We start from the raw sequence: 23,481 nt of genomic DNA on the forward strand, positions 1-23,481 counted from the left end.
AAAATAAGTTCTTTCATTTCATGAACATGAAATGTCTTTCTATTTATTTAGGGCTTCTTTAATTTCTTTCAAAAGTATTTTCTAGTTTTTAGAGTACAAGTTTTGCAATTCTTTTGTCAAATTTGTTCCTAAGTGTATTTATTATTTTTGATGATATTGTAAGTGAAATTATTTCTTATATTCCTTTTCAGATTATTCAATGCTAGTGTCTAGAAATACATTAGTTTTTCTGACTGAACCCAGTGGCTCATGCCTATAATCCCAGCACTTTGGGAAGCTGAGGTGGGCAGATGCTTGAGGTCAGGAGTTCGAGGCCAGCCTGGCCAATATGGTGAAACCCTGTCTCTGCTAAAAATACTAAAATTAGTCAGGCGTGGTGGCATGTGCCTGTAATCCCAGCTACTTGGTAGGCTGAGGCAGGAGAATCACTTGAACCCAGGAGGTGGAGGTTGCAGTGAGTTGAGATGGCACCACTGCACTCCAGCCCAGGTGATAGAGCGAGACTCTGTGAGAAAGGAAGAGAGAAAGAGAGAGAAAGAGAGAGAGAGAGAGAGAGAGAGAGGAGAGAGCTAGTAGTTTTTTAGTGGGTTCCTTAGGATTTTATATATACAAGACCTTGTTACCTGCAAATAGGAATATTTTTACTACTTCTTTTTCAATCTGGGTGCCTTTTATTACTTTTGCTGCCTAATTGCTGCCCTGGCTAAGACCTCCAATGTAATGTTGGGTAGAAGGAGTAAGAATGGATATCCTTCTCTTATTCCTGATCTTGGGGGGAAATCAGTCATCCTTCTCCCGTGAAGTATGACATTCGCTGTGGGTTTTTGTAGATACTCTTCAGCACGTTGAGGAAGTTCCCTTCTTCCAAGTTTGTTAAGTGTTTGTTGAGGTTTTTTTTTTTAATCATTAAAGATGTATTCTGTCAAATGCTTCTTATGCATCTACTGGAATGATTATGTGGTTTTTGTCCTGTACTCTGTTGATATCGTGTATTTCATTGTTTGGTTTTCATACATTAAACCAACCTTGCATTCCTAGGATAAACTCCAGTTGGCCATGGTGTTTTGTTTTGTTTTGTTTTGTTTTGTGTTTTTGAGACAGAGTGAGACTCTATTGCCCAGGCTGGAGTGCAGTGGTGTGATGTTGGCTTACTACAACCTTTGCTTCCTGGATTCAAGCAAATTCTCCTGCCTCACCCTCCTGTGTAGCTGGGATTACAGGCATGTGCCACCACACCCAGCTGATTTTTGTATTTTTAGTAGAGATGGGGTTTCACCATGTTGCCAAGGTCTGGTCTCGAGGACTACCTGACCTCAAGTGTACCCTACCTGACACTATGGCCTCCCAAAGTGCTGGGATTACAGGCATGTGCCACCACACCCATTGCTAAGATTTTCTGTATTTTTAGTAGAGATGGGGTTTCACCACCTGTTGCCAAGGTCTAGGTCTCGAACTCCCTGACCTCAAGTGACTTCCTGCTGCCTTCAGATCTTCCGCTCCCTTTCAGACTGGCCACTTCGTGGTCGAAGCTGTCACTCCAGGGCCTTCTTCACGCCTCCCTGCCTGGAGCCATGGCTTTTATTCTTTCTGGGTTTATTTTCCTCCTTTTGTCACAGTGTGTTCTCTGGCCATTTACTGCAAAGGAGTATGTGAGAAGTACATGTTTTGTGTTCATAAATGTCTGAAAAAGCCTTCATTCTTTTCTTACACTTGATTGATGGCTTGACAGGATCTAGAATTCTGTGTTGAAAAACATCCATCAGACGTTTGAAGAATTTGCTCCATGTCTTCCAGCCTCCAGCGATGCGGTCCCCTGTTGATGGCCCTCCTGGCCACCCAGTGTTGTGTCCTGACCACCCAGTTTCCCATGGCGTGGCCTTGATGCAGGCCTCTGTCCAGACCCAGGGCTTGGTGGGCACTCTTGGGCCCTTCCATAGGAATGCTTGATTTTCAATCTGAGGACTCTTCTTGGATTGTTGCTTTGACATTTTCCTCGACTCCATTTTTCTCTGTCTTTTCTTTCTGGAACCCCCATAAAATGGATGTTGGACTTTCAAGATGGACCTTCTGATTTTCTTATTTTTTTTCCACTCCTGATTTCTGTTTTGTAGTCTTTTTCTTTTAGCCTAATCGCTGGATGATGGTCCCAGCCTTATCTGGCCCTTCTGTTGAATTATAAATTTTGACTATCATATCTCATTTAAAGACCTCTTTCTTCATCTTAGATTCCTTTTTCATAGCACTGTCTTTCACTCTGACATGGTTTGACTGTCTCCCTACCCAAATCTCACCTTGAATCATAATAATCCCCATGTGTCAAGGGTGGGACCAGGTGGAGAAAATTGAATCATAGGGTGCACTGTTCTCGTGGTAGTGAATAAGTCTCAGGAGATCTGACGGTTTTATAAAGAGAGTTCCCGTGCACATGCTCTCTCTCTTTCCTGCTGCCATGTAAAGACGTGACTTTGCTCCTCATTTGCCTTCCACCGTGATTGTGAGGCCTCCCCAGTCATGTGGAACTGTGAGTCCATTAAACCTCTTTCCTGTATAAATTACCCAGTCTTGGGTATGTCTTTATTAGCAGTGTGAGAACACACTAATACACCATCTTCTTGTATTCCTGATGTTCTTGTTGTGGTTTGTGGTTATTTGTTTATTTATGAGACAGAGTTTCACTCTTGTTGCCCAGGCTGGAGTGCAATGGCGCAATCTTGGCTCACTGCAACCCTCGCCTCCCAGGTTCAAGAGATTCTCATGTCTTAGCTTCCTGAGTAGGTGGGATTACAGCCATGTGCCACCAAACCTGGCTAATTTTTTGTATTTTTAGTAGAGACAGGGTTTCACCATGTTGGCCAGTCTGGTTTTGAACTCCTGACCTCAGGTGATCCGCCTGTCTTGGCCTCCCAAAGTGCTGGGATTACAGGCGTGAGCCACTGCACCTGGGCTGTGGTTTAATTAAATTAAATTTAATTAATTAATTAATTTATTTATTTATTTTGAGATGGAGTCTCGCTCTGTCTCCCAGACTGGAGTGCAGTGGCGTGATCTCAGCTCACTGCAAGGTCTATCTCCTGGGTTCACGTCATTCTCCTGCCTCAGCTTCCCGAATAGCTGGGGCTACAGGTGCCCACCACCATGCCCGGCTAATTTTTTGTATTTTTCATAGAGACAAGGTTTCACCGTGTTAGCCAGGATGGTCTCGATCTCCTGACCTCGTGATCTGCCTGCCTCAGCCTCCCAAAGTGCTGGGATTACAAGTGTGAACCACCGTGTCTGACCCTGTGGTTTTATTTTTATGAGAGAGTGAGCAGCGGTCTGATTGGAGGCTTGGAGGGGAGGACTGGAGAGCCTCTCAGGAAGGTTGGGCGGCAAGCCCTTCTCTTTTAGGGGGACCCTGGTGTCAGCATCTCAAGCCTTCACTGGGCCTCTCAGTGTCTCACAGAAGAGTCTCTAATCTTCTATGGGGGGTGGGGGGATGGCAGTCCACTCTCCCCACGTCTGGAGCCTCTCAGGACCCACATCTCCAGGGGAAGATCCTTCCGTACATGAGCAAACACATTACCCCCTGCAGAAGAACCTGGGGTAGCTCTGAAGATTCAAGAGGAGGCAGGAGGGGCACACTGGCTTGTCTTGCTCAGTCTCCCTTTCCTTCAGCCCCAGCTAAGGCTCACCGCTCCTCCATCTACTCTGCATCCTCCAGGGTTGGTTGGAATCTCCCATCCTCTGCTGTTGCCTCTGCCTATTCTCTCATCTTTGTGGGTTATACGTTTTGCTTTCTTTCCTCCCTCCCTCGCTGTCTTCCTCCATCCATTCCTTCTTCCTTCTTCCCCTTTTGCTGTTATTTTGTGGGATTTGGGGAAGGAGAGGCTTGAATGGCAGTGACCCGTTCACTGTGTGTAACTCGAGACCCCGTGTCCACCCTGTCCTCAGGGTCCTATAATGAGGAAGACCATCTCGGGCTGGTGACCCTGGGTGGAGGTGCTGGCCCACCATGGGGCATGGGGAACCAAGTCCCCACCCAGTTCTGGCCGATGCCAAAGCCTCTCTCTCTGCCTTCCAGAACATGCCCAACGTCCGTGATCACGATGCCTCTGTCTACCTCCGCCTCCAAGGGGATGCCTTGTCTGTGGGTGGCTATGAGGCCAACCCCATCTTTTGGGAGGAGGTAAGATGCCAGGGCCCTGGGATAATGGGAGGGAGTCAGGGCTGCATCTCAGCATCAAGAGGGCTTCTTTCAGGAAGACCAGCCTCCTGAAGCTCCTCAGAGGAACACCCGAGAAGCGGCAGGTCCCCTGGCCCCACCAAGCTCAAAGCCATCTTGCTCTTACCCTGAGGGTCCTGGCAGGCAGTCAAATCCAGAACTGGGGCAGCTGGAGGGCTTTGCCTCAAAACATCAACAGTGAAGGGCTGCACAGTGTGCAGTGATGACCTCAGAAGGGCATGAGAGCACACAAGTCCCATGTCCTTCAGCAAATGACACTGCCCTCCCAGCCAGCTGCTGCAACAACATCTCCCCTGGCCTGGGCTGTTCCCTGGGCAGCTTCTGGGGTTAGGGCAGCCCTGCAGCCCCGTTCTATGTGTGTATGCATTTAGTCCACACATGGAATTACTGAGTGGCTACTTTGGGCTAAAAACTGCTTTAATTTCTGGAGAAAGAGGGAAACGAAGATGAAAGTCCCTGACTTTGGATGCCTGTATTTTGGTGGGGAGACATACAATAAACAAACAAACGGCTGGGCAAGATGACTCATACCTGTAATCCCAGCACTACGGGAGGCTGAGGCGGGTGGATCACCTGAGGTCAGGAGTCTGAGGCCAGCCCGGCCAATATGGTGAAATCCCGTCTCTACTGAAAATACAAAAATTAGCCAGGAGTAGTGGCGGGCACCTGTAATCCCAGCTACTTGGGAGGCCTGGGTTCAAGAGTCACTTGAACCGAGGAGAGGAAGGTTGCAGTGAGCCGAGATCACACCACTACGCTGCAGCCTGGGCGACAGAGCGAGACTCTGTTACAAACAAACAAACAAATAAGGAATGAAATTCTGGAAGGTGATCATGCACTGAATAAAATTAGCAGGTTAAGGATCAGCCTAGAGAGACTAGAGCAGAAGGATATCCTCTAGATGGGTAGTCAGGGCAGGGTTTTTTAGGGAGGGGACATCCAAGTAGAACCCCATACTGAGACCACAAACCAGCGTACCAGATCTGGGCGAAGAACTGCCCCACTGAGGGATGAAGGCCTTGAGCTCAAACAAGCTTTGCTCTTCCCAAAGAGCCGCGGGAAGTCAGGGTGGCGGGCCCAGTGGTAGAGGTAGGCAGGCTGGTACACGCAGGACTTTGGGACCATCATGAGCTGCAGGGGGCCAGAAGAGGCTTGCGAGGAGGGAAGGGGCATGGTGGGATCTAGGGGAGTGGGCTGAGGGAGGGTGGGGAATAGGGTGACCGGCCAGAGGCCACAGCAACCATCAAGGGCTGAGTGGGTGGAGGCCTGGGCCAGGGTGGGGAGGGGGAGCAGACAGGCCTTGCTGATGGGTTGGTGGGTAGGGGAGACAAACTGCCGGGACATGTGGGTGACCACCAGCCCTCTAACGCATCTGATTCAGCAGAGGCTGGCCTGGCAGCCATCACAAGGCAAGTTTTGCATGGGGACGCATGGCCTTCTTGGGGATAAAGGAGACTCCCCCTGCGCTGCCTTGGCAGGTGTCAGACAAGTTTGCCTTCGGCCTCTTTGACCTGGACTGGGAGGTGTTCACCCAGCACATTGAAGGTGCCATCAACCGGGTCCCCGTGCTGGAGAAGACAGGAATCAAGTCCACGGTCTGTGGCCCTGGTGAGTGAGAGCCTCGGAGCTGGGGTGGGCATCCGTGGGTCTTTTCGTCTGACGACTATTGGTAGTGATGCCCCTTGAGGTCAGCCTGTGTCCCACAGGGGATCCAGGGCTGTCCCCGGGCCCTCTGGCTGCATGACTCCAGCAGCCCTGGGTGCTAGGGGTGGCCTTTATTCCTCAATACGGGCGAGAGGCCTAGGCTTCGCGAGGGCCACCATCTGCCCCAAGCACGAGGCCAGGGCCTCTTCCTGCCTCAAGTGTGACTCGTCCTGGCTTCCCCACCTGGGCTTCTTCATCCCTAGACTCGACTTTTCCCTGGATTCTGTGTTTTCATCTGTAAAATGGGAATAGTGGGCCGCATCCCAGCACCCTGTGAGGCTGAGTGAGGAATGGAAGGGCTGAGACCTTCCCTGATGCAAGGCTTATACAGCTGTGAGTCCCAGTTCTGCCTCCAGCCCCAGCCCCCACCGCTCCCAGAGAGCACTGCCCTGGCCAGGACCCCATGCTGCTGGCCTCCCCACTGTTCTTGGCGGCTTGCACCCGGAGGCCAGCTCAGCGGGGAAGGCTCTAGTGCCAAGATTCCCCTAACTCTGGCCCTCCTCACTGGCCCCAGGAGAACTGAGCTGGAGGAGGCGGGAGCAAAAAGGTGGGCTCAGCTCCCAGATGCCCCACGTGGGTCATCCACAGCGCAGCGCAGCCCTGCCCCACCCTGCTGGCCTGGGGAGCCTGGAAGGCTCTGCCCCAGGGGGCGGGTGTGGGGCTGAGGCTGCTGGCCTGGGCCCTGGCAAAGGTGCCTTCTCTGGGAGGCAGGAGGGGCTGGAGCTGGCCTTGGCACCCTGGTATTTATAGCCACAGGACTTTGAGCCAGATGTCCCCAAGCTGAGTGTGGGGCAGCCCGGGAGCTACCAGTGACCCCAGAGCACCAGCGTTCCTTCATGAGGGCATTCATTCTACATTAAGTGGCACCTCGTTTGTGCCCGAGGCAGGCCCACTCAGGCCAGCGCCCTCCTTCTGGCAGGGGAGACCCAATGCAAGTCACTGACCACAGCCTGTGGGTGGGTGCTCTGACAGGAGGCATGGAGTGGCTGGGTGGCCACAGCCTGAGGACACACACGGGTGGCCAGGAGCGGGGGCAGCCCAGCCCATCCCTGGAGGGCGAGTCGGTGCTGGGCCTGCCGCGGATACGTGATCTGGGCAGGGGAGCACCAGGTGGGCACAGAGATTTGCCCACATCGGGGTTCCAGCAGAATCACACGGGTGTTCCCCACTGCTTCCTGGTAGGGGGAGCTCTGGCCCCGCTTCAGGGCTGGGAGAGAGGTTCAAAGAAACACAGTGTTGCCCCCAGGGAAACTTAGTGTCAGAAGCCTGGTGAGTCCCTCTGTGCCTTGAGTGAAGGGCACTGGAGTGGGTGCCCTCCGGAGTAGGTGCATCTGTGAGATGGTGACGGAGCACCGACTTGGCAGGGTGGCCTAGGGACGAGAAGCCACAGGGCGGTGCAGGGCGTGGGTCAGGGCCAGCAGCTGTAGAGAGCATTTGAGTAGAGTGGGGCGGCACGAAGCGGGGGGCCCAGGGACTTCCACGGGCCATGCAGGGAGCGGACGACGACCTTAAAGACAGGGAAGAGTCCCAGCACAGAAGGGCTATGGCCCCCCGGAGAGTCCAGCCCCATGTGTCCTGGCACGCTCAGCATGGGCTCAGCCGCCAGCAGGGGCTACTTTCATGGATTAGGCTCCATGCGAAGTGCAGCCCCAGGGAGAAGCAGATGGAGCCCCAGGGACCGGGGCAGCGTGCAGGGTGGGAGCACACGACCGTGACTCACTGCCCCCACCCCTGCAACCCCCCCAGCTTGCGTGGGTCTGGCAGCGAGAAACACAGGCCCGGAAGAATCCCAGGAGCACAGATAACCCCAGGCGTCTCTCTGTCTATCTCTCTCTTTCTCTTCCTCTGTCTCGTTTTAATTAGCCTGGGGAGCCGGTACTCCCCACGAGGCCCTATTCTGGGGAAGATGTGCAGGCGAGGACATCTTGGATCTGGTCTGTCGGCTGGATGGGAGACTGGTGGGGAATCAGCATTTCTCCTTGCCAGGCATGGCCAATGGCCTTTGGCCTCCAGAAAAGAGCAGGGAAGTCCCAGGCCCCCGTGACTTAAGGAGCGCCCCAGAGGGCAGGCAGAGCTCTCATTCCAGGATGGTGGAGCTCACCAAGGTCAGGGTGGGAGCCGCAGGCCTGGCCCCTGGCCATGCTGCCTGGAGGTCCCATGCGTCCTCGGGTTGCTCAACCCGCCTGAGTCTTTTGTGAAACATCCAAGAGACCCTTGTTCCCTGCAGCTGCCCCTCTGCTAGCTCTTGTTAGCGCTCCCCGCAGATGCCCTGTGAGGTTGTTCAGAGCTTCTTTCCTGCCCGCTCTGGGCCTGGAAATAGTTCCAGCCCTCCCAAAGTGCTCCCTGGGCCATCCCCAAACCCAGCCCAGGTTACCTCCCCCACCCCCTTTTTTAAAAGGTCTTGCTGTGTTACCCAGGCTGGAGTGCAGTGGTGCGATTGTGGCTCCCTGCAGCCTCGACATCCTGGGCTCAAGCCATCCATCCTCCCTTCTCTACCTCCCGAGTAGCTGGAATTACAGGCTCACTCCACCACATCTGGCTGATTTTTTGATTTTTTGGTAGAGATCCCGTCTCACTATGTTGCTCAGGCTGGTCCTGAACCAGGCTCCAGACATCCACCTGCCTTGGCCTCCCAAAGTACTGGGATTACGGGCGTGAGCCACTGCACCCAGCCTCAGCTCACTCTTTCTGCCTCATCATCATCTTCTCTGAAGTCTTCCTTGTCTCTCACCCAGATGGCTGCTCTGGCCTCTGCCCTCTGCCCTGATAACCCAGGCCCTCCACCTAGGGCTCTGCCTAAGAGATCTGCCTCTCCTGGCCAGGCTCTCAGCCCAGGCTCCCCGTGGCTCTCTGCCCCCTCAGCTCCTAGCGTGGGGGCCCTGATTGCCCTTCAGGGAGCAGGACGGTGCTTGCTTCTGGTCTGCATGCAGAGGATGGCCCACCAGACTTGCTGCCCTGGGGTCCCTCAGGCCAGGGCCGGCTGCTTCCTCATCTAGAATCTAACACAGGGTGGTGCTAGGGCGCCAACAGCAGCAGCCGGCACGTCTGTGACGCGTGGCCTTCAGCTCCTCGTATTTTCTTTACCAGAACGTCTGTTTTTTGCTTACGTAAGTATTCGCTCCCTCCCTCCATCAGCTCCTCGAGGGCTGGGACATGTGCTGCTCAGCACTGCCTCCCAGGGCCAGGCCCAGGACATGAATGTCTGTAGGCTGGCGAGCACACAGCCCTCTGAAGGAGCTTCTGCTATCCCAGTTTTATAGACGAGGACACTAAGCCTTGCTCAGAGAGACAAAGTGACTCATCCAACGCCACACAGCTAGGACGGAGTGAAGCAGGGTTTGAATCCAGGACTGTGGCCACAGAGAGCCAGGGTTCCTGTCCCACCGTGTCCTGGCCTCTGTCTGAGGCTCAGCGGTGACCGCCGGAGCAGGACATTGGTCTCCTCCCCCGCAGAACTTCGGATCCTTTGTTGGCTCAACAGACATTTATCAAGCACCTGCACTTGCTGGGCTCTGACCCTGTGCTAGGCCGGGGGATGTGCAGTGAGAAAACTGGTCCCTGCCCTCTCAAGGTCCAGTGGGCAGGAGTGACAAGTCTCTGGCAGGGACACAGCAGGACGCTGGTGCAGTGGGGGAGCCACGGCATGGTCTCCAGGGTCAGAGAAGGGCTCCTTGTCGGCAGGACAAAGGTCACAAGACAGAGCCGGACCCCACCAGGCAGAACCGAGCCAGGTCACCGTCTGCTGGTTCTGGCAGCACACATGGAGGGGCTCGGAGAACAAGGGCAGGAGCCAGCGGGGAGGCCCCCATGAGGAAGTGGCACTGAACAGGGCCTAGAAGGGGGAGAGGGTTTGGGGGGAGGGGCACCTGCAGACCCCTGCCTGATCACTCCTCTCTGGGAAGACCCCACCCCAAGAGTGCGTGTACCGCAAGGGACTCTGGGCCTCTCTCTCCCTTTCAGAATCCTTCACGCCCGACCACAAGCCCCTGATGGGGGAGGCACCTGAGCTCCGAGGGTTCTTCCTGGGCTGCGGCTTCAACAGCGCAGGTGAGTCCAGGCAGCAGTCCTCCTGGCCCCCAAGAGGGTGGTCCTGCCATTCCCAGAGCTCTGGGGGAGGTGGGCACAGGAGCCCTGTGGCCGCCGACAGTGGTGGGGACAAGAGAGGCTGGAGAGTCCAGCCGCTCCTGCTTCCCAGAAAGTGCACCTTTGCCAGCGTCCAGTCTGGCAGCAGTCCAGTCGGGAGGCGTGCAGCACCCCAGGTTTGGGGAGAGCAGGGCTTGGAGTGTCTGTGCTGTCCGTGGAGATGGGGGCATGGGATTGGACATGGGTGGGGGACCCTAGGGGGCAGACCGCAGCCCTGCACTTCTCTTTCTGCCAGGAATGATGCTGGGTGGTGGCTGTGGACAGGAGCTGGCCCACTGGATTATCCATGGGCGCCCGGAGAAGGACATGCATGGCTATGACATCAGGTAAGTGTCCACTGGGACCTAAGGGCAGAGCCCGCCACTCAGGAGAGGTGGGGTGGGGTAAACAGCGAGGGCTACTTAGAAAGGAGCCTTCCCTGAAATCCAGGTGGCTTCCTGGAAGAGGCAGCAGTGAGGGAGGAAGGCCACCAGCAGAAGGTGGGCAGTGCTGAGGGGGTGGCCGGGGGGCAGGTCCACGCCCCTTTACAGCTTCCAAGATCTCTTGTCCCAGGGTCCTGCCTGAGCCCCTGGACAGCTCTGGAGTCATCAGTGGGATGGCATCATCCCCTCACAGATGGGGAGACCGAGGCCTGGGGACAGGAGGGAGCAGGGCTGAGCTGGGAAAATTGGGCTGACTGTGTGTGCCGCGGCTTGCACCCAGGCAGCCCTGGCTGTCCCGTTCAATCGTACACTGACAAAGCGGCCAGGGATGAGACCCAGTGCAAGCCACTTCCTCATCTATAACGCAGGGTAGTGGGGAGAGGCTGCAGAGGTTTTGGGAGCAGGGAGGACATTTGTGCTGGTGAGGCGCCCGGCATGGGGTCCGCACATGGGAACGCTAAGTCATCCCCAGCTGAGGCATGGACCTGGGTGCTGACAGGCAGAGCCGGTGACGGCAGCCTATCCCGATGGCCTTCTGCCAGTCACGGCCATCTCTTGCAGAGCACAGGACAGTGGTGCAGGCGCTCCCCAGCAAGGAGAGAGGCTCTTCCTGTGTCTCATCCCCATGGCGGTGGCCTCTCTGACCCACACAGCAGGGCCTGTGGCCCGGGCCGCACCCCATGCATTGAGGGGTGGCGAAGCAGGGCCGCGTGGAGGGAGGCCGGCCTCCAGGTCTCTCCAGCCCGCTCTGCTCCCGGCTGCTGCCGGTGGACAGCCTCCCTGGGGAGGCAATAGGTGGGGTGGGCTCCGGAGGGAGAAAGCCTGGCTCAGCTCAGTGTGCCCCTCACCTCTGTTGACCTAGTCCTTTCTGGCCTGATGAGGACATTACACCCACTGTCAGGGGGAATGTCTGACCCCACGGAGACAGACAGTTACACTGAGGTCCCCCAGTTGCCACCCCTCCATGGCGCCTGACACAGTGAAGCCTCCTCTGGCTGACTCAGAGCCCGTCTGGGCCTGTGCCCCTGCACTCTCCCAAGAGAGGAATGTTCTGGAAATGATAAAGCTGTAAAGGACTTCAAGGAAGGGCCAGTTCAGGTCGCCCCTGCTACAAACAGCAAAATGGAGGTGACTTTCCTAAAGTCACCTGACTTTTGAACCAGAGCCAGGTAGGGACCCAGCTCCCTCCCCAGGCAGGACAGTCCTTGTGCCCTGGCCTCCCTTGGGGACTCCAACTCGGGAACCCGACCAGCCAGGGTTCCACCCAGTGGCTCTGTGTGTCCTCTCTGTGCCTCTGTGTCCTTGGCTGCAAAATGGATCTGCCCAGCCCGCCCAGCTCCTGACCCGGGGCCTAGTCCCGCACTCAGCAGGCAGGATGTTTGCTCATGGGCTGGCAGAGGCCCTGAGGCGGCCCCTGGCAAGTTGGGAACAGGCCTGGGCCTCCCTGGGTCAGCTGTCTTCCTTCCATCACTGGGACTTTGGTGGCAGTGTGCCATGGGCTGCTCTGGGGCTGGGAGCCAAGGGAACAGATGGGGAGCCCCTGAGAGCTGGAGTACAGCAGGGGGAGGAGCACCCACCCTGTTGGTCCCAGACCCCTGCCAAGCAGCCTGGCTGGTGGCACCCAGGACACATAGGCTAATGCCATCCTCAGCTCAGCCGTCACTGATGTGGGCTTCCAAACCCCTTCAGTGTGCCAGGGTGGACGGCTGCCACCAGCAGGACCAGCCGCCAGCCCCCAGGGGCTGTAGCACTCATGTGATGCTCTGCTACGTCGGGCCTGTGCCCGGGGACAGACACAAGACACAGACCCTCGGGAGAGAGACACAGCAAGGAGAGGAAGGAGGTGCCTGAGAGAGTCGTTGAAAGACCTAGAAAAGAAAGTGAACAGAGCACGCCGGCACCAGAACGGAGCTTTCCCCTGCCCAGAGACTCCTGATTGCTCCCCTCAGGCCAGAGCCAGAACATGCCTGGGTCGTCCTTCATCTTACACATGGGAGGCACGCACAGCGAGGGGGTGTCCCGGGAGACCAGGCAGCCAGAGCCCTCCCTGGGTCCAGGGCCTGTCTGGCCTCCAGGCTGCGCATGAGGGTCCCAGGGCTGGCCGGGCACCACGCAGCTTCCAGGCCGTGGCAGCTGCCCTGCGCGTGAGTTCCCTTTGAGATCGGATAAGAGGCAGTCACCCCAGCCCCACATCTGTCAGCTGCATGGCCCTTGGTCCGTCCCTCCTCTTCTCTGAGCCTCAGTTTTGCCATCTGGAAAATGGGAACAATGTGCCACCCTCTTGGAGTGCACTCGAGGCTCATGCGTGTGGACGCTTGGCCCAGTACCCAATAGAGGCAGAGCCAGAATGTAGGCTGGGCTGTGTTTTCAGGGAAATTCCTTGGTGACCAGGTGAGCCAGGGAACAGTAGCTGTTTATTTAAGTGAAGAGGGTGGCCCAAGCCCGCCTGGTCCCTCTGCCCACTTACTCACAGGCAGAACTGGCAGCTGGGCCCCTGTACGTCACTCGCTGCTCCTGCCGCCCGACGTGCACCTCACTGCTGCCCCCCAGGAATCGTCCCAGACCCTCACCGGCTCCATCACTCCCTCCTTCAGCTCCTGGTCAGCATAGCCCAGCACAGGTGTGGGCTGGCTTTGCCGAGGCCTTGCCGTGTGACCATGAACACCTGTGAGACCCTTCCGAGCCTCAGTTTCCCTCTCACGTGAAAGAGTTAACCTTGGGTCCCGTGCAGAAGGCAGCTCTGCGGACAGAGGGATTTCCTCCCACGGCAGCACTCAGCTCTGGGCCTGCGCTGGCGCTGGGGGTCATGAGCAACAGCAGCTGTTAATGATAATATATTAATAATAATCCTCACGTCTGCACCGCTACTCTCCACCCGTCCAGATCAGAAAATCCTGCTTGCCAGAATTACGTGCAGACTAAGAATCAGCTCTGACGGGTGCCACTGAGGACAGAAACGCCTCTGATGTGGCGCCTGAGGCAGGTCTTGAGTGATGAGTGAGGTTCCAGCAGGTGGAGCATGAGGGGGAGGCGGGGCCCTGGGAAAGCCGGGGGCTGAGAGGGAGGTTTGTGTGCGGGAGGCGGCTGCAGGGCCCTGATGTAGCTGGGCCCAGGTCTCTCTCCAGCCAGCAGCTCCACAGGAGCGGTGGCTGGTCTGAGGAGACCAGGGAACAAGCCATGGGGCACTGGCTGCTCTGCCCACTCAGGGGCAGCAGAGGCCTAGGCCACAGGTGCGGCCACAGAGCTCCATAGCTCCATGAGAAATAGCGTGGGGCCTGCCGGGCTGGCGCTGGACACCACCAGGGGCTGCGGTGGCTGCACACGGTCCCCAGCCTCGAAGGAACAAACCCAAAACTATGGCAGCCGCATCGTCTCTGGTCCCAGGGGCTGGATTCTGCAGCTGCTCCCCAGACACAGCTGGGATTCGCCCCAGAGACTCTGCACCTCTTGGGTCCCTGGTCCAACCCACAGACAAGGCCCAGCTTTGGAATCACAGACTTGATGGGACAGGCGGCCACCCTTGCCCCGACTCCCCTGCTGGCGGATGGAAAGGGGGGTCCCTTGCCGAGGAGGGGGACACTGATGTTCTGATGCATTACCAGGCTAAACTTTAAAGACCCTTTATATGGACCCTCCCCAGAGCATTCCGGGGATCTAAGCCCACCCCTCCCAGGGGCTGCTCCCTCCGCAGTCATGGGGTGGGGCGCCACGGCTCCCCAGCACTGGAACCTAGGCAGCAGACAGCAATGTGTGGAGAGCGAGGCCAGAGCCCCATGCCCCCATGGGGGATGAGAGCCTCGGCTGGACCCTCTGTCCGCAGTGCCCACTCACTGAGGGCCACCGGGGTGGGGTGACTCTGGGGGAGAAAGCCAGGCTCACCCAGGTGTGGGGCGAATGGAGAGTCGGGGGCCCGCTCAATGCTGAGCCACAAAGGGGACTCTGGTGGAGGGGTCCAGGGTCCAGGCTTGCCCTGGGTCCTAGGCCAGCCTTTCCCTGACGGGCCGTCCCCAAAGCAGTGACCCGTGTCCCTGTCTGCGGCAGGCGCTTCCATCACTCGCTCACGGACCACCCCCGCTGGATCCGAGAGCGAAGCCATGAGTCCTACGCCAAGAACTACTCCGTTGTCTTCCCCCACGATGAGCCGCTGGCCGGGCGCAACATGAGGAGAGACCCGCTGCACGAGGTGACGCTCTACAGCTCCTGCTGGGGGCCGGCAGCTAGGGTCTGGGACGTCCTCAGGGCAGCAGGATGACAGAAAATGCAAGGCATACCCCAACCGCAGGTCAGGCACAGTGACAAAGTGTCTGTCATTCCCCAGGTAGTAACCCAGCACCCCCATGTGTTGGGCGCAGTGCTCAGGGCCGGGGACGTTAGGGAATAAAGTGGAAATGGCTCCCTCCCATCCAGGGGGCTTCCGTTCTAGTGGAGAAGCAGGAACACGCACCCAGGAACCGCCCCCCACCAACTGCTGGCAGCAACGCCAACAGGGCAGGGGTCCTGGGGGGCGGAGTCTTGTGGGTGTATGCAATCATATGTGGGGGGAGCAGCCAGAACACGGCATACCCCGGAGAGGGGCTCCTGCTTGTAGAGTCTGCTGCTACCCTGGTGAGCTCCAACTCACCCATTCAGTGAAACCCACTGTCAGGTGCCCCTTTCTCAGGTCTGCCCCTGTGCCCTCCCCTGGTCCCCAAAGACCCAGGAGCTCCTTCCCTGCGTTCCCAGGCCCTGTCTCCATTCCTTCCCCCTCCCCGGCCATCTTGTGCTGGATGCTTTGCTTGCTGGGGTACAGGGGCTATGTCCTGAGCACTGGGGTGATTGGGGGATGATTACTGAACAGATGGATAGGCAGGGAGGCAAGAGGGCAGGCTCAGGAAGCAGGTGGCGGTTTAAACTGGAGAAGGGGCCTCCCTCACCTGAGACTCCAGTGTCTGGCCCCATGAGAGATCCCAGTATTAGCTGCACCTCCTGGGGAGAGCCCAGAGTGGTCAGAGGGCTGGCTCCCAGACTGCCCTGGCCCTTTGGTCTGGCTTGGTGGACCAGCTACGATCTGAGGCCACACACGGCCCTGGGGTCTCCCTAGCATGCCCCCGGGCCTATGATCAGTAATCACCCCCTTGCCTGTCCTGACCGTTCAGAAGCCGCCCTGGGTGAATGCAGGGTTTGCTCCCCTTGCAGTCAGCTCAGACGAATTCCTCAGAACTGAGCAGCTCTACCAAAGAAACTTGGCAAGGGCTGAAGCACGCCCCTGCCCCCCAGGGAAATCTTCGTTCACCCACGCCTCGACTTCCCTTCTTAGTTAGCAGCCTTCTTGCGACACTTGACAGCCGCTTGTTTTCTTTCTTTCTTTTATAAAGACGGGAGCCTGCCCTCTCTTAATGGGCTCTTGAGATGAACACTTTCCATCCTTGGAAAGGTGGCCCATGGGATGTCCCCATTGTTCACTGAGGGGTGGGTGGATCTTGTGCCCTCAATTGCTGCCCCCTCGGAATCCCAGGTGGGCGGGGAGGACATGTCCATGTCACTGATGAATGCTGTGGCCTTGGGTGTGCCTCCTCCTTCTCAGGACCTCGGGGATGGAGGGGAGGGCAGGTGCCATTGGGACAGGCCCTCAGCTGCCCATCTGGAACCAGATGCAGCCCCTGAGGCCCTCTCAGCCCTGGGCTTGGGTCCTCATTCCAGTCAGAGGGGGTGGCCCCTGGGTAGGGCCCTTCCAAACCCGAGAGTGGGTATTCTTTTTTTTCCCAAACCAAATTTATTTTTAAAGAAATCTCCCACTCTGTTTCTCTAGTGTGTTCATTGCATTCGTTGTTGTGATTAAGTAGGCAGATCTTGAAATGAGCCATTTTAACTGCTCTGAAGTGTATAATTCGGTGGTATTAAGTGCATTTGCAGTGCTGTGCAACCATTCCCACTACCCAGTTCCAGAGCATTCTCATCACCCCACAGGGAAACACCATCCCCAGTAAACAGCCCTTCCTCATCTCCCTCCCGCCAGCCCTGGCAACCACTAAGCTGCTTTCGGTCTCTATGGATTTGCCTGTTCAGGTCACTTCATATACAGGGAATTATCCAATACATGACCTTTTGTGTCTGGCTTCATTCCTATAGCATGTTTTCAAGGTTCATCCATGTCATAAAACGTGTCCAAATGTCGTTGCTTTTTATGGCTGAATAATATTCCACAGTGTAGGCAGACCTGCTTTCTCGATTCGCTCATCCGCTGAGGGCCACGTGGGTTCTCTCCCCTGTTTGGTGGTTGTGCACAGAGCTCAATGAACATGCGTGAACAGAATTTGTTTGCAACCCTGCTCTCGGTTCTCTTGTGCATACTTGGGAGTGGAATTGCTGGGTCATATGGTGCATCTTTCTGCTAGGGCAGCCACAGCAAAAGGCCACGGTGGGGGAGGCTTCAACAGACTTTTTTTTCTCACATTTCTGGAGACTGGGAGGTCCAAGATCAAGGTGTCGGCCAATGGGTTCCTGGAGAGGGCTCTCCTGGCTCGTAGTCGGCCACCTTCTCACTGTCCTCATGCAGTGGGGAGAGGGCCCTGGCGTCACTTCCTCCTCCTATAAGGGCTCCAGCCGTATGGGATTAGGACCCACCCTGATGATTTCACTTAACCTAAAGATCCCATCTCCAAATACAGTCACGTCGGGGTTAGGGCTTTGACATATGAATTTTTGTGGGGATGGGATTCCGTCCTTAGCAGATGGTAATTCTATAGAGGAGGGTTCTCAGGGCAAGGGCAGATCAGGGCAGGTGGTAATTCTACAGATGAGGGTTATCGGGGCCAGGGCAGATGGGGCAGGTGCTATTCTATAGATGGGGGTTCTCAGGACGAGGGCAGATAGGGGAAGATGATAATTCTACAGATGGAGGTTCTCAGGGTGAGGGCAGGTGGGGCAGGTGGTAAGTCTATAGATGAGATTCCTGGGGCAAGGGCCGATCAGGGCAGATAATTCTATAGCTGGGGTTTTGGGGGCAAGGGCAGATCGGGGCAGGTGGTAATTCTATAGATAGGGTTCTCAGGGCAAGGGCAGACGAGGCAGGTGGTAATTCTATGCATAGGGGTTCTCAGGGTGAGGCAGTGAGGGTAGCTGCAAACACTGGGCTGGGGACCTGGTTCTAAGAGTCAGGGCCTCCTTGCTCTCCGCACCCTTGGGTTTAAAGTCGAGGATGTGGCACTCTGCCCTGTGCAGGGGTATCGGGCCCTTTGTGACAGGTGCCTGTTCCCCATTCCTGCTCAGGAACTCCTCGGACAAGGCTGCGTGTTCCAGGAGCGGCATGGCTGGGAGCGACCGGGATGGTTTCATCCCCAAGGCCCAGCTCCGGTGAGTAGCGCCTGCTGGGCTGTGCTGCCGGGAGGCCCTGCCGTGTCAACCCCCTTGCCCCTCCGTGTAGCCCGCCTCCCCAGGTGGCTCCACTGTGGTGATCAGTTATTCTGCACACGGGAAGCCGAGCCCCACCCACCTGCCCCCAAGGCTCGGTGCATTCTTTGTGCCATTCACGCAGACCCCACTCCTCGTCCGCCACCGCCAGGCCTTCCGTGGCCTAAGTGGTAAGGGCTGTGGGCAGAGCAGAAGGGGTGTCCCGCGGTGGGGAGACAGCAATAAGACTCCCTCAGGTTGCAGGAGGAATGGAGCGTCTTCTCCTAATTCTGTGCATCTATTTTTGGCCGCTCCGACGGTTGGTTTATGTCTGTACGAGGGCGGGCAGTGGGAGGGTTCATGCACCCAGGGTGCTCCGTTTCCCAGTGGAGGTTTCACAGTGGCCTGGACTCTGGGCGTCCTCTGGGGCCTCCCATGGACCTGGGTCCTGAGAGAGAGGAACAAAGGCAGTCCTGCTGTGACACCTGGGACCCAGGCACTCGGGAGCAGGGGATGCGAGGCCTTAAGGCCAGTAAATCAAAATCCACTTCCCGGGGTTGCATCTCACCAGTCCCTTCTGGACCCACCTTCCATCCCCATGGCAACCCACAGCCCAGGACAGGTTCCAGAGCTCCGGGGCATCTGGAGGGGAGACGGGAGCCAGAGCTGGCTAATGGGGCCTCGGCTCTGGGGTCAGAGTCTCGCCAGTCATCGTCTCTTCTCCTGCTGGCCCCTGGGGACATGCAGTCCTCATGAACCCTGCGGGGAGGAGGGGTCTGGGCAGACCCTTCCTTGAAGCACAGCCCACTGTGTTCCAGTCAGATCTGGCCCTGGAAGCCCCTCTCCCCTCTCCTTGGGCAAGAAGAGGAGAGGAGAGTCAGGAACACACCCCAGGTCCCAAGATGGGCAGATTTTGCACCCCCACCCGGGAGCCAGCCTGCGTGTCCAGGACACCTTGGCAGGGCTGCAGTGGGTGGGATGTCCCTGCTGGGGAAGGAGAGGACTCCACGCGGAGATGCCAGCAAAGCCTGACTCCATTACAACCTCACACTGGCTCCCACCTGTGTGTGAAGAGGAGGTGAGGCTGGGGCGGGCCGACAGGCCTGGCGGCCCTGGGAGGCAAGAATTGCCCGCACCTGCATTCACAGCTGTGCCATGCCAGTAGTTAGGAGGGCAGGTGGGGGGCTTTCTGCAGGAGCAGAGGCCGAGGAGGGCCATGGGGCTGTGGGGTGTCTGAGAGAGAGGCAGATTTCAGGGAGGCCAAGGCAATGGCAGAGAAGCTGGACTCTGGAGCCCACGCACCTGCCTGGCTTCATGCCACTGCCCAGTCCTGGACTTGTCTGTGCCCTTGGGTGAGATGTCACTTCTCTGCGCCTCAGTTTCCTCATCTGTAGAAAGGGGCACACCTGGTAGGAGCATAAGGCACTTCCCGCAGGGCCTCGCTCAGAGCAGGAGCTGGGCCTGGGATTGTCGTGGCCCCAGGGAGCAGCCCTGGCTGAGGTCCTGGGTAACCGCCTCTCCCTGTCGTTCCCCACCTTGGGTGCATCCAGCTTCTCCTCCAGCCTCCTGGGCCCTGGCTGGGCTCTCGGACCCACCAGGGAACACTGCTACCTCCTTTGTGCTGCTGTTTTGCCTGGACCTCATGGGAGCCCCCTGCCCGTGTCCACAACACACTTGCACTCACTGCAGGGCTCCCCGAGGGCAGGGCCAGGCCTGTCTCCATCACAGCCCCAGCAGGACCCCGCTTTGGGGAGGGAAGACAGGAAGGACCAGAGAGGGAGGCTGAGGACCAAGTCTTTTCTTCCCAGGTCCTCGAGTACGACTACTACGGGGCTTATGGGAGCCGCGCACATGAGGACTATGCCTACCGCAGGCTGCTGGCGGACGAGTACACCTTCGACTTCCCGCCCCACCACGACACGGTGCGTAGCTGGGGGTCCGCTGGGGGTCCACCGCGGGGGTCCGTCTCTCTCCCTGTCCCTCAGATGAGCCTCCCATCGCGCAGGCCCTAGTCTGGCCCTGCGGGGGCTCCCCTCCCCCAGGAGTCTCTTCAGGCTCGGCATTCATGCTGTTTTCGGCTGACTCCATTTTGAGGAGGAATCATGCATTTTCCTCTCCCCCCTCCTCCCTCTGTATGGAGATTTTGCCAGCAGCCAGGCCTGAGCTGAAGTGGTGCTGCTGGGGATGGGGTGAGGTGGGGGCTGAGGTTACGGGCTGGGGCCCGGCGGGGCTGCACCACTCTGAGCCTCCCCCTCCAGCTCTCCGGAGCTGCTCCGAGGCTGGCATGAGATGTGGTGGGGGAAGGGGCTCCTCCTTACTGGAAGCCAGCACAGAGCAGAGCCAGGATAAGGTGACCGGAGGCTCCTGGGCATCAGGGCCCATATGGGCCCCTCCAACAGACAAGCAGAGGGAACCAGAGCCGGGAGGGCCGTGGCCTGGAGTCTGCTTGCTGTTCCTCTTGCTCCAAAGTGGGCAGGCGAGGCTGGTCACACAGGGCAGCTGGCAGCCTGTCGCCCCTGCGTGGGGACCTGGCTCCCACGTGCAGGGGGTGGAGGTGAGGAGTCTTGGGGGGTCTCCTCCCCTGCAGCAGCCTGCACCACACAGGGGCGTTCTCCCTGGCAGCTGTCCCAGAAGGAGCGAGGCCAGCGTCTGCCCTGGCTCGCCCAGCCGTGTGGTCAAGTGCTCACAGGTGGAGCACAGCTCTTGTCCCTGCGCCACCCCAGGGAGACGCGTGACATCTCATCGCAAATCTGACATAGGAGCAGAGCCCAGGCCTGAGCCCAGAGTCTCAGAACCCAGGGACAGCTTAGGAGGCATCCATGAGGGGGTTCCTTCCTGGGGTCTCTGGGACAGTCACAAGCCTGGCTTCGGTAGGGTCTGACCCTGGGGTCGCCCGTTGCCTTGAAGGACCCAGCTTGGGTTCATGCTTTGCTGTCAGTGCCTTGACATTCTTCATGGTCTTTGAACAAGGGCCCCACTGGGTCCCGCACTGGGTTCTGTAGCCAGTCCTGAAGGGAAGAAACCGTTCATTTCCACCATCTCCCCCAAAGCTTGCTCTAGTGGCAGAACATCTGTTCAAGGCGTTGGAAGAGGGGGCTCCTGCAGGAAGGAGGAGGTGTGTGTGTCATGAAACGCCTGAGCAGCAGGGCCGGCTCAGTGCCCGAGTCCCTCGTCGCTGCCTCCCGGTGAGTGCTCGGGGCTCCGTCTGGCACCTCCGCACCCACAGCTTCTAAAGCCTGTGGGACTCTGGCCCTCGAGGATGTGGGAGCTCGGGGGAGATGCCAAGTTGGCTTTGTGGCTTCATCCAGCCTCCGCAAACATGCCTGAAGCCGTCCTAAAGCACGAAACGCGTGCTTGTTCTTGGCGCTGGCAGCTTCCCCGGCCCGCTAGAGGAGCCCAGTGCGGGAGACTGCTGAGGGTTTTGGTCTGCAGCCCCAGTGGCATCAGCAAAGGCACAGCAGAAACCAACAAAGGGGAACCCTGTCCTGAAGGACAGTGATGCCTGCCGGGGCTGGAGAAGCCATGGAGAGCTCAGGAGGCAGACGGTCCCTGTGGTGTGCTGGTAACAGCTTAACAACCAGCTCTCTGGGGCAGTGGGGAGGAAGCTGGCTCTGCAGCATTGGCCAATTTCCCCGATGTAAATACTTTCTCCGTGGCTGATTTCAATCCAGTCCGCCAATGAGGCGTCACTGAATGCAGAGCTGGGCAGGGTTCTGCGTGACCAGCTCTCAGGGTCAGTGTACCCCTGCACAGCCTGGTTGGACCATAGCTCTGCCACTGCCCGGCTGTGCCACCATCCCTGGCCTCCCTGAGTGCATGAGGGGTAATGTGAGTTCCCTTGTGGAAACTCATAGGGAGTTTGGGAGGAGATGAAACAGCTTCCCGACACACGGCAACTGTTCAGGACGCTGTGGTTGTTGCTGTCATGATTATTTTTTTCCCATAATAACAATGAGGTGGGCACATCTGCTCAGCAGTGGCGGGCATGTTGAGCCCTGAAGGGGAAGACCAAGTAGAAAATACAGTGAAGAATAGAAGACTCTGAAAATCTCACCCAGGCATTTGTAAATCTGGGGAAGGAAATAGGGAGTGATGGGGTGTGTGTGTGTGTATTTTTTAAAAAACAGCTTTATCGAGATCTAATTCACATACTATATAATTTATTCATTTAAAGGGTACAACTCAATGTTTTTTAGTGAGTTCACAGGGTTGTGCAACCATCACCACGATCTAGTTTTAGAACTTTTTAATCTCCCAGCAAAAAAAGATACCCCATACCCCACCCTAACCCTAACCCAGGGCAACCCTACTGTACTTTCTGTCTCTGTAGGTATATCTAGTTTTTTTTTTTTTTTTTTGAGATTTGAGTTCGGCCTGTCACTTCAGGCTGGAGTGCAGTGGCTGGATCTCAGCTTCACTGCAAGCTCCGGGCCCCTGGTTCACTTTTCTATCTCCTGCCTCAGCCTCCCCCGAGTAGTTGGGACTACAGGCGCTCAGCCACCACGCTCGCTAGTTTTTTGTATTTTTAGTAGAGACGGGTTTCACTGCAGCTAGGCTTGTGGGATGGCAGTCTCGGCCTCCCATCCTCATGACCTCCTGCCTCCTGCCTGGTCATGCTGGTCCACATCTGCCAGCCTCTGCACAGAATCATAAAATATGTGTCCTTTTGTGATCAACTTCTTCCGCTTAGTGTGATAGTCTCAAGGTACATCCATGTTGTAGTGTGTGTCAGCATTTCATTCCTCTTTTTTTTTGAGATGGAGTCTTGCTCTGTTGCCCAGGCTGGAGTGCCGTGGTGCGCTCTCGGCTCACTGCAACCTCCACCTCCCAGGTTCAAGCAATTCTCCTGCCTCAGCTTCCCAAGTAGCTGGGATTACAGTCACCTGCCACCACGCCCAACTAATTTTTGTATTTTTAGGAGAGATGGGGTTTTGCCGTTTTGGCGAGGCTGGTCTCGAACTCCTGAGCTCAGGTGATCCACCTGCCTTGGCCTCCCAAAGTGCTGGGATTACAGGCATGAGCCACCAGGCCCGGCCACTTCATTCCTTTTTATTCCAATAATATTCCATTGTATGGACCCATCATATTTTACTTATCCATTGATCCATTGGTGGACATCGGAGTTGTTTTCACTTTTGAATTCCTATGAGCAGTGCTGCTGTGAACATCCATGTACCAGGTGTTGTATGCATGTATGTTATCATTTCTCATGGGTGTGTAACTAGGCCTGGGTCAAGTGGTATCCCTGTTTAACATTTTGAGGGAATGCCAACTGTTCTCCAAAGTAGCTGTACCACATTACATTCCCCACCACAGTGCAAGAGGGTTCCAGTGTCTCCACATCGTCGCCAACACTCATTATCTGACTTTTTGATTCTAGCCATCCTGGTGGGTGTGAAATGGCATTTCATTATGGTTTTGATTTGCATTTCTGGAACAACTAATGATGTTGAGCACATTTTCTTTTTTCTTTTCTTTTTTTTTTTTTTTTTGAGACGGAGTCTCGCTCTGTCACCCAGGCTGGAGTGCAGTGGCCGGATCTCAGCTCACTGCAAGCTCCACCTCCCGGGTTCACGCCATTCTCCTACCTCAGCCTCCCGAGTAGCTGGGACTACAGGCGCC

General features: G+C 56.8%; 1 protein-coding gene across 4 annotated transcripts in view; it reads left to right on the forward strand.

Annotated features, from left to right (window-relative positions):
- The window catches only part of SARDH (sarcosine dehydrogenase), an 85,085-nt gene that overhangs the window by 15,305 nt on the left and 46,299 nt on the right, over window positions 1–23,481 (forward strand). For all 4 annotated transcript variants that reach the window (XM_017949509.3, XM_031662419.1, XM_031662421.1 and 1 more), the window contains 7 exons: window positions 4,061–4,165; window positions 5,701–5,830; window positions 9,887–9,973; window positions 10,305–10,395; window positions 14,533–14,674; window positions 17,740–17,823; window positions 19,668–19,781. In XM_017949509.3, coding sequence (XP_017804998.3) covers window positions 4,061–4,165; window positions 5,701–5,830; window positions 9,887–9,973; window positions 10,305–10,395; window positions 14,533–14,674; window positions 17,740–17,823; window positions 19,668–19,781 — 753 coding nt within the window. The remainder of the gene's footprint in view (window positions 1–4,060; window positions 4,166–5,700; window positions 5,831–9,886; window positions 9,974–10,304; window positions 10,396–14,532; window positions 14,675–17,739; window positions 17,824–19,667; window positions 19,782–23,481) is intronic.

Source organism: Papio anubis, unplaced genomic scaffold (genome assembly GCF_008728515.1).
Source record: "Papio anubis isolate 15944 unplaced genomic scaffold, Panubis1.0 scaffold64, whole genome shotgun sequence".
Lineage (NCBI taxonomy): Eukaryota > Metazoa > Chordata > Mammalia > Primates > Cercopithecidae > Papio > Papio anubis.